We start from the raw sequence: 10,000 nt of genomic DNA on the forward strand, positions 1-10,000 counted from the left end.
GTCATCTATCCACCTTGGCTGTATCATCACCTCTCTTCAACCTTTCTATTTTCTGGAATAATGGGAACATTCTCTCTGAAAGGTTTTCTTGCCGTCCTCCCCATCGTGCAGTAGCCTGCGTAGGTAGGTGCATCCTCATTATGCTTTGTGTCAACAAAGGAGACGGTCCAGGGGCTGTGCACTGTCGCTGCACATGAAAGGGATAATTTCCATTCATCAGGCTGGTATTGTTGTTGGGCAGGTGTTGGTGACAGCACCAGCGAGAGAGGCAGTGCTCTTTATAGGCCTGTGGAGAGAGAGAGATGGGTGTGGGGGGTGGGGGGTGGATGGGGGGCTTTTTATAGGCCTGTGCTGAGCGTGACCGAGACAGACAGATCTGGTATGATCTGGAGTGAGTGATGGAATAGTCTAAATCAACATCGTATTTACTCACCAAAGCTTTAGATATTTATATATATCGAGTATATATTTGTGGGGGAGGTAGAGAGAGAGAGTGAGAGAGAGAGTATGTGTGTGAGAGAGAGAGAGAGAGAGACAGAGAGAGACAGAGAGAGATAGGAGAGGGGGAGGAGAGAGAGAGGATAGGGAGAGAGAGAGAGAGAGAGAGAGAGGTTGAGGGTGCATGTGTGGGTGTGGGTGTGGGTGTGGGTGTGGGCGTGGGTGTATGAGTTAGCTTGCCTTTGTATTTGTATTTGTATGTGTGTGTGTGTGTGTGTGTGTGTGTGTGTGTGTGTGTGTGTGTGTGTGTGTGTGTGTGTGTGTGTGTGTGTGTGTGTGTGTGTGTGTGTGTGTGTGTGTGTGTGTGTGTGTGTGTGTGTGTGTGTGTGTTCAGCAAGAGAGAGCATGAACCGGTTCTCCAACATGTTATCTGTTTATTTATTTCCTCTGCTGACTAATTTCTGACACCTGGTGGTGAAATCCAGAGATGTCAAAATTAAAAGTAAAAGTAAAAAACACAGCATCACCAGTAGACCTGTGTACTTCTTGTGTGATCAGCTACCTCTGCGCTGGTCGGATCAAATTTGTGGTGGGGTCTTAGGTTAGGTTTTTAGTGTTTTTCAGTCTATCCACCTCATTAGGTACAATGGATTAACTGATGCAACAGCTATGTAAAATATCATGTGCTAGTGTTGTCCTTACACACCCCAAATTTACTTTTACTTTTGACACCTCTGGAGAGAGTGTTTCATCTACAGTACCTGGCCTGGCAGCCTGGTCCATTTTACAATCTAAACACATTTTGTCTTCCAAATTCCATTCTTTAGGCACAGGAACATTATATTCTCTTGAAAAAAAATACAACAGTATAAAGACACAATATATGTTTTTGTACAGAAAACAATACAAAATTAGCACCATTCATGTGGACGTTCAGTATACAAAAGGGACAGGACGGGCATGGACAGGTTTGGACCGGGGAGAGCGCTGTCACTCATAGCAGCGTATTAGTCTGGTGGCTTTTGTTATTTTCATTTTTTTGTACAAATACCTCTCTAATTACAATGCAGTCATGTCTTCATATAAGTTAAACACTGAAAATATAAAATGTGTGGAAAAAAAAGTGAAGTATGGGTCAAAACAAAACAAAATGCCCTGTAAAAATAATTATATTTATAACAATAATAAAAAACAATAATGTCATATCTTTACAGCCACGTACCCCCAATTTTATTTTTTGTCTCTAGTAGCTAAAATGCTACTGGTCTCATTTCCGCCCCCGGTGGCCAGTTTTGTCTCTGCACTCATCCAGCCCATCCTTCAGCTGCGCCAGCTGCTGCGAATGGGTGACCAGCGTGCCGTTGACGCGGGAAAGGAACTCGTCGGAGTGGCTCTCCAGCTCGCCGCGTATGCGCTCCAGCTCGTCAGCCATCTCCGTCAGGCTGCTGCACTGGCCCTCCACCTGGGAGACGCGGCTGTCCACCGCCAGCACCTCCTTCTGGACACCCAGCGCCGTGCTGCGGCAGCCCTGCAGTTCCCCGGACAGCCGCTGCCTCAGGCCCTGCAGCTCCCCTTTCAGCTGGATGAGCCGGCGCTCCCCGGCCCCCAGCATGGCCGCCTGCCGGCCCACCAGCTGGGTGATGCCGTGCACCTGCCCGACCAGCCGCTCCTCGCGCTGGGTCCACGTGGTGTTGGCCCGCCCCACCTCCCGCGCGATCACGCCCACCGAGTCGCGCAGGCCCTTCAGCGTGCGGTTGACCGAGTTGACGTTGATCTTGAGGAGTGTGATCTCGCCCTCGATGCCGCCGGCCTCCTCGGCCTCCACGATGCGCGTCAGCAGGGCCTGCAGGGTGGTGTTGAGGTGATCCAGCTGGTCGGCGTGCGAGTCCAGGCGCCCGGACACGCGCTTGTCCACCTCCTCGCAGTCGTCCGACCCTCCGCCGGTTGTTTTACCCGTCTGCGTTTTCCGACCGTCACCGTCACCTCCTTCTCCGGGACCAGAGCCGGGCGCGCAGGAGGAGGTGCAGAGGAGCTCCAGGTCGGTGAGCTGCTTCTGGATGCCGTCCAGGTCGGCCTCTACGCGACGCCTGACTGACTCGATCTCTGTCTCCAGCGCGGGCACCACGTGTCCCTCCAGCAGCGCAGGTGCGGTGGCATTACTGAGCTCCTCCACGGCCACGAACAGGCGCTCCTCCAGGGACTTCAGCTTCTCGTCCAGCAACGTGTTGAAGCCGTCCAGGGACGTGGGCGACCCGGGCCGGGATGGCGGAGACAAGGGCTTGCCGTCGGGTCCAATGGGCCCCAGTCCTCCCCTCTCCACGGTGGCGTTCATCCTGCTCTCGACGTCCTCCAGCCGGGTCTCCAGGATGGCCTCGATGTGGATGGTCTGGTCACTCAGAGCGTTCTGCAGCTGCCGCTGGGACTCGGTCAGGCCCTTCACAGCCTCTTCCAGGAGCAGCACCCTATTGGACAGACTGCTCACCTGTAGAAACAACGACAAAAAAACACTCTCATTTCCATTCAAAATTCTATGTGTTTGTAAAGGAAAAAAACTCAGAAAAGAAAAAAAAGAAAGAAAGTCTGACTACGATACCAGGGGTTAAGTGATAAACATGGTTACGTGATAGACATGGTTAAGTGATAAAGCTGGCTAAGTTAACCTGCATGAAGCGGTTGATCTACTAAAAGATAGACCACCGTTGTCATTCAGTTAAGAAAATAAGGACTTGAGATAGTCGTATTAGGTGATTTACCACTACCTCAAGGTTAACGCAACACCATAATGCATGCCATTTCACCAGTGGAATGCTGTAATGGTCATTGAAAAGTTATCTACCATAGCACCACTATAACACAGGGCCTTTAGTAATGCACTTCGACTTGGGCATTGGCATTCTGTTAACAGCAAATGTATAACGCTGTGTCTTGAATCAGATGTGAGGAGTCTTCTCTTCTCACCTGGCCACAGCAGTTCTCGGTCAGCGTGAGGCCCTGTATTTGAGCCTGCAGGTGACCCAGCTCCTTCCGCAGGCCCGTCTCACGGCCGTCCAGTGTCTGCTGCATCTGCTCCTGCCCATTCAGGTGCTCGTTCTGACACTGCTTTTGGACCTGTGAAAAGATGGAACAACATACCACGGTTAGAGGGCAGAGGGCATCATCAGACTCAGCTCAAACAATTTGTGTCTTACAGAATGAAAAGGCATTTTTGACAACAAGAGCTGGTTTATGGTTGTTGTTGAATTCAGATTATGGTTGTGGTCATTTGGGGGCAATTCAATTAATCTGGTAATAAATACATCAAAGTTGTTGTATCAAGGAAGAAAAATGACTTAAAAAATGTAAGAGCCTGATGGATACGTTCACCAGGATCAGTGTGATTCTGACACAGTGCTGCATGGTCAGAGGGTACATTCTGAGTAGTCCAATGCAAACAATAGTAGCGATGGTACTCGTAAGCATGGAATTAGATAAATTCCACTATGCTATTTGTTGCAAATAGTTATACAGTTGCACTCAAAGCTGCTATGGTTAATCTGCAGTGACTGAATAACTAGGCATATACGTTGATGAGGCCCGGTGTTGAGGTGGGGGATCCTAAGCCAGTCTCACCTGTCCAATACGTTCATCACAGATGCCCTCCATCTCCAGCAGCCTCTTCTCAAACCCGTCCAGGATCTCGGCCCTGACGTCGGCCAGCCTGCGGTCCACCATGTCCTCCAGGAGCCTCTGGTTGACCACCCCTCCCGGTATGGGATGCCCGGCGGCCACATCCAGCAGCCTCTTCAGCTGCCCGTCGTGGCCCATCACCATGCCGTGGATCTCGTCCAGCATGTCACTCTTCACCCGCAGCTCGTCCTTCACCTCCGTCACCCTACCCACTAGTTCCCCGAAGCCCAGGAAGCCTACACCGCCGCCACCATCGCTGCTGCCACTGAGGCCGTCCAGGTTTCCGTCTGGGATGACCCCGAAGCCCACGGAGGAGTCTGGTGTGATGCGGGGCGGGGCGCCGCTAAGCAGCGTGGTCAGGAGCTTGTTGGTGTCGTCGCGCAGGGTGAGGCGGAGGCGGTCCTCCAGGCCGGTCACCAGGCCGCTCAGCGTGTCCAGGCCCTGGGACACTCGCCGCAGGTCGGTCTCCATGCGGTCCAGCCGCTCGCCAGACACTCCTACCCTAGGGCCTGGAACAACACCAGTGGAAATACCAACATGGCACACAGAATTAGGGCAGGATCTTGACTTCATGTTGTGAGGATGACGGTGTTATTTGTTTTTTGGTTTTGTTTTAGTGTTAACTTAAAACCTAATAAAAAGTTAATTACAAACAAAAAGAAATGAGGGCAGGACTTCTGTTGAGATCGAGAAACACTACTGTGAATGTACTGTATTGTATATAATACAATGTATAATTTTGTAACATGGTCAAGCAATATAAAAAGAGGAGACACTGGAAACAAAATTTGTATTTGTATTTGTAGACTTATATTAGTCTATGCAGACTGCGTATTGTGTTCTGAAAAACAAAAACAATGCGAGACTAGGGCGTGGAACACAAATGAGAATACAGCTCAGCGAAATGAGAAAATGAGATTTAGGAAGATTTTAATGATTGGAACAACGCACTTGCAACACAGTGAGGAAATAAAGACAGAATAAAGAATACACAAAACCCAAAAAAATCTGAAAAGTATTTGTAGACTTGTGTACAACTTGTGAAGAACAAGAGAGTAGATATCTATGCCCAAACTGGACAAGAATGCAGGGGGTGAATACAAAGAACACAGAATGGAGATAGCATGGAGATAGCAGTAAACCTCTTTGGAGCATTTCATTGTGAATGCCATATTTTGGGAATTGGAATAAAACCAAGATGTCATTTCCTGAAATATTATGGGGCCATGGCAATTCCAAATAATAGAAGATAATACAGGCATTACAACACTGAACATAATCCATCATGGGAGAAAAACAGCCATCTCATGAAACACAATCAAGCTTGTCATGGCAATTTCAGTTAATGGACAATGACTCACTTCTATTATCGAGAGATAATCTCTCATGAATTGTGTCACATTACACACTGGCATCTGCCATCTGTTCATGGGGGTGCCTTTATCACTCTTGTGACAGCAGACAAAAACGAAAAAAGGATTTGCACCAATAAAAATGTATTGGGTGAAGCTTTGGCTAATCCCAAGGAATTGGCTTGGGGGAAAAAAAATGACACAGAATACATGTTGCAAGTCATTTCCTATCATGGTTATCCTCTCCTGCATGTCTGTGGGATTTTCTACAGTGTAAAAAATGCTGTGTTAATTCAACACCATTCAGAGAAAATATGGTCCCATTTGATTTTCACGTTGAATTCAACTGTTTGAGTGTTGAAGTAACACTGGAAAGGCATATATGCTCTAAAACAGTGTTACATTCAACTCTCTAAGTGTTCATTCATACTATACTGTACTATATTCTCAGAGTTGTGGCACTGAATACAGCATTTTTTTATTGTGTACAATGCTCGCCAGCTCATATCCGATGTGCCAATGGAAAATCACCAAAGGGGAGGACTCCCTACCGTAATTGGGCCCTCCCGATGGTAGCTGGCCTGTGGGTACGAAGGGCGGTCTACTGTCGGGATGCCCCCCGGGCACAGGGTAAGGCTTCCCGGGCTCGAGGTGTCCTCCTGGCACAGGCCTGGGCCTGGGCCGTGGCATGGAGCCCTTGAAGGTTGGCACGTTGCCGTCGGGCCCGGAGGTGGGGCCTTCGAAGCAGTTCTCGCCCGTGTAGCCAGGGCAACAGCGCCACTCCAGTTCTGTCACTGTCTTGTAACCAATCTTGTATGTGGGCTTGAAGAAGGTGCGGTACCTGTAAGGAGGACACACGAACACACAAGCATTGAAGTTAGACCCATAGGGAAAGATGTTGGCCTAAAACGCGTATACAGTGCATATGTTATACAAGGACCACTTTTTTTTCTTGTATTTTTTGGTGTTTTATGACTTTATTTTATATGATAAGACAGTGAAGGAGTGACAGGAAATGGGTGGGGAGAGAGATGTGGGTGTGGGGAAGGATCGGCATCGAACCCGGGCCGGAATTGAATCCGAGTCGTTGGCGTAGCAGCCCAGTGCTCTACCGTTAGAGCCATGGTAGCGCCAGAAATGGGCCACTTTCATATAATAGTACTGTACATGTGATGTGGGCCATCTGAGTTAGCACCCACAGTCCTTCTACAATGCTGATATGTTTCAGTAAATGGAATGTGTGTGCCTTACCTACAGCATGGAAAATGGGGAATATGCCACTTTCATAGTATGTGCCATGCCATATAATAATTGTATGCTTATATATTTGTACGGTTCATTTGTACGGTTCATATGGATCTTTTTTTTGGATATGGGGAGTGCACACAGTATAGTACCGCTTAAATTTACTGTGAGTGATTGGTTTATTTATACATAAGGCAATGAGGATTTAAAATACTCCCCAGGATTAGTCGTCTTTGTGACAGGATTAGGGGGGATTCGGGAGAGATTACCACCGGCTGGAGACTGACACCCCAGGTCTCATTCAGGCTTCTCCAATATGATGAGCTACATTGGGGTTGTAAGGGACTTCTTCCCTGACCAGGCCCTGCACCAGAGGATGTGTTTTCAGGAACCTCCCGCACAGCCCTGTGTGCTGTAATTGAGTTTTCATATTGCAGTGTAAACATAGAGAGGGGATACTATTTCATATTAAGTGTTAAAAGGTGTTGCACATATGTGACATCATTTAAACTCCCAAACGTGTAATTTCAAGTGTTTTGGATTGGATTTAGCCAGAGTCCAAATGTGTGCTAAATATATTGAGCTAAGTATTCAAGCTAAGTGTTCACTTCTGTGGAAGCCAATGCAACACTTGTCATTGTGTCGACATGTCATGTGTCACATTTGTCTGCATCAAAAAGCTTTTATGTTGACAGTATCTAATGTGTGGATGTCTACAGCACACTCTGGTGAAAATATTGAAAGTATCATAGCAGTTGTTCATGAAGAGCTGTACTATAGGTCTGTTATTGTAGTTGAGACAATTATGAACACCACCACTAGAGGGAAGCACTGCTACGCATTATGAACAGAATCCTGACTCAAAACAAAAATCTGCTTCCCCGAGTTCATGAGAGCAACTCAGTGTACACTGACATCATGTGCATGATTTGTGTCTTGTGTTTCCAATACTGTTACGCATGTCGTTTATGGTGGCCTTTCACCCCGTGGTCAACACCTGGGCAAAACACTTAGGCCAGTACTCGTTGAGGATATTAAAACCCCCTCCGTCTCAAGTGTTTTTGTGTAAATCATGCAAGTTTCATAAGGTCACACTTATTGCTCGTAATGTATCTTGGCAGCGGCGTTTCACAAGCTGTTAGTTTGTGACCACCACCCCAATCCTGCAAGCCGCGCCAAGTCCAAAGTACAAAAAGCCCTATTCTATTGTATCACATATGTCATCATGAGTACTATGGGTTGGTCTAGTAAACAGATGAGGGAGGGAGGGAGAGGCAAACGAAGTGCTTGGCGGGATGATGACTTACATAAGTACGGGGCACTTCTGACCCCAGATGCATTTGGTGGTGTACTCGGCCTTGACGTAGGTTGCCACTCCGTCCTGCATGATGCACGTGATGTTCTTCTGGACGATGTAGGCACAGTGGTTTCTGTGGAGGAGACAGAGACACAGGGAGATGTTAGCAGAAGTGGAAGACAAATGGAACACACCCGCACGCATGCACGCATGCACGCACGCACGCGCACGCAGGCACGCACGCACGCACGCATGCACACTAAGGCCCGACCGTTTTTTCAGGGCCGATACCGATACCGATATTTATGGAAATGGGAGGCCGATAACTGATATGTGCAACCGATATATAGAAATATTGTTCATGATAAAATTATGAATTAAATGTAATGAAATATAAATTATTATTATTATATATACACATATTTAGTTATGATAACGAACTCTCATGGACTCAGAGTGGGGAGAGCAGAATAGAAGAGGCATTCAGAACGAAACGGCTACAAAATTGGTTGTGAAAGTTATACAAACTTATCGGTGAAAATTTATTGAAAGTATGGTCGATACCGATATCCCAAAAATGCTAAATATCGGCCCGATATATCAGTGGGGCCGATATATCGGTCAGGCCTTAAAACACACACACACACATACACGCACGCATGCACATGCACGCACACGCACACACACCCACACACAAACCGACTGGATGTTGGACTAACTTAGAAAAAGCAAAAAAATAAGTCAGCAGGACCAGTATCTCATCAGTGTGATTTATTGATAAAAATTCCAGCCTACCAACGTGTGCATGGGTGGGCAGGAGTGGGCATGAGACCACCCAGCTGTCAAACAATCAAGCCCATTCAATGAGACGGCTACATTTACTGTATATTACTCACTAATAACAATGTGTTTCAAGAAGAAGAAGAATTGGATAGTGGTGATTATGAGGAAGAGGATTGATGATGATGATGATGATGATGATGGTGGTGGTGATGATGGTGATGTCGAAGAGAAGGAGTAGGAGGAGGAGGAGGAAGAACAGACATCAGTTCCAAAATATATATGTAGTACATCCTTTCCCTCTTGGACAGAGCCAGACATTTGGAATGTGGGGGGTGTTAAGAAGGGAAATGGAAGGAGATACAGATAAGATTAAGAGAGAGAAAGAGGAGGAGGAGAAGAAGTGTGAGAAAAGAAAGAAATATATGAAGATGAAGAAAGAGGAGGGGGATGAAGAGGAGGAGTAAGTCAATAACAGGATGTCCCTGGCTGGCCTTGCCAATAATGAGGTCTTGTGGGACTGGACGTATCGGTCCAGCTTTAAATGAGACGTATCATTCCTCTGCAGCTGCACTTTGGCGAAGGAGCAAGGGTGTTTGAAATGGGAGACGACCGCCAACACACAGCTCATGCACATCAGCTTTTTGCTGCGCCACACAGATCAGTCCGCCTCCCACCCCCCAGAGCCACGAGGTAACGGAGCGATCCAAGAACTCCAAGCTTTCCGAAATGTGCAACTATAGCATCTGTGAGAACTTTGTACACGGGCCAAGTTTGTGAGAAAGCAATGATGTTGTGTCTCCTCCGTATCATGTTTCCCTTAGATGTGAGAGATGTGAGTGGCTGAAATTCCTGGCAGGAACAATGGAGCGCATTGACATCTCTTGTGCACTGACCACTGACACGCTCCCAGAGTCGCCGGCTGTCTCCTTCTCAACCCTTGCTAATGCAGACAGTATGGAGAGAATATGTCCGACTCTAAACGGTACACACACACACACACACACACACACACACACACACACACACACACACACACACACACACACACACACACACACACACACACACACACACACACACACACACACACACACACACACACACACACACACACACACGTCAACACAGACAAGAAAAAGAACGCTGACATTTGCAGAGAGCTGTCAAACGATAAAAGAAATACCGCTGGTCGGACGAGTCACTGACTGGGCGTTATTGA

At 47.4% G+C, this 10,000-nt stretch overlaps 1 protein-coding gene across 2 annotated transcripts in view; it reads right to left on the reverse strand.

Moving 5' to 3' along the window:
• Positions 1-840: 840 nt before the first annotated feature.
• LOC134456978 (EMILIN-3) overlaps positions 841-10,000 on the reverse strand; it is a 35,691-nt gene continuing 26,531 nt past the window's right edge. For both annotated transcript variants that reach the window (XM_063208666.1, XM_063208664.1), the window contains exons 3-7: positions 8,009-8,131; positions 6,008-6,297; positions 4,048-4,613; positions 3,397-3,546; positions 841-2,920 (exon numbers count right to left, since the gene is read on the reverse strand). In XM_063208666.1, the coding sequence (XP_063064736.1) occupies positions 1,706-2,920; positions 3,397-3,546; positions 4,048-4,613; positions 6,008-6,297; positions 8,009-8,131 (2,344 nt within the window). In that variant the 3' untranslated portion in view covers positions 841-1,705. The remainder of the gene's footprint in view (positions 2,921-3,396; positions 3,547-4,047; positions 4,614-6,007; positions 6,298-8,008; positions 8,132-10,000) is intronic.

This window comes from Engraulis encrasicolus, chromosome 10, assembly GCF_034702125.1.
Source record: "Engraulis encrasicolus isolate BLACKSEA-1 chromosome 10, IST_EnEncr_1.0, whole genome shotgun sequence".
Lineage (NCBI taxonomy): Eukaryota > Metazoa > Chordata > Actinopteri > Clupeiformes > Engraulidae > Engraulis > Engraulis encrasicolus.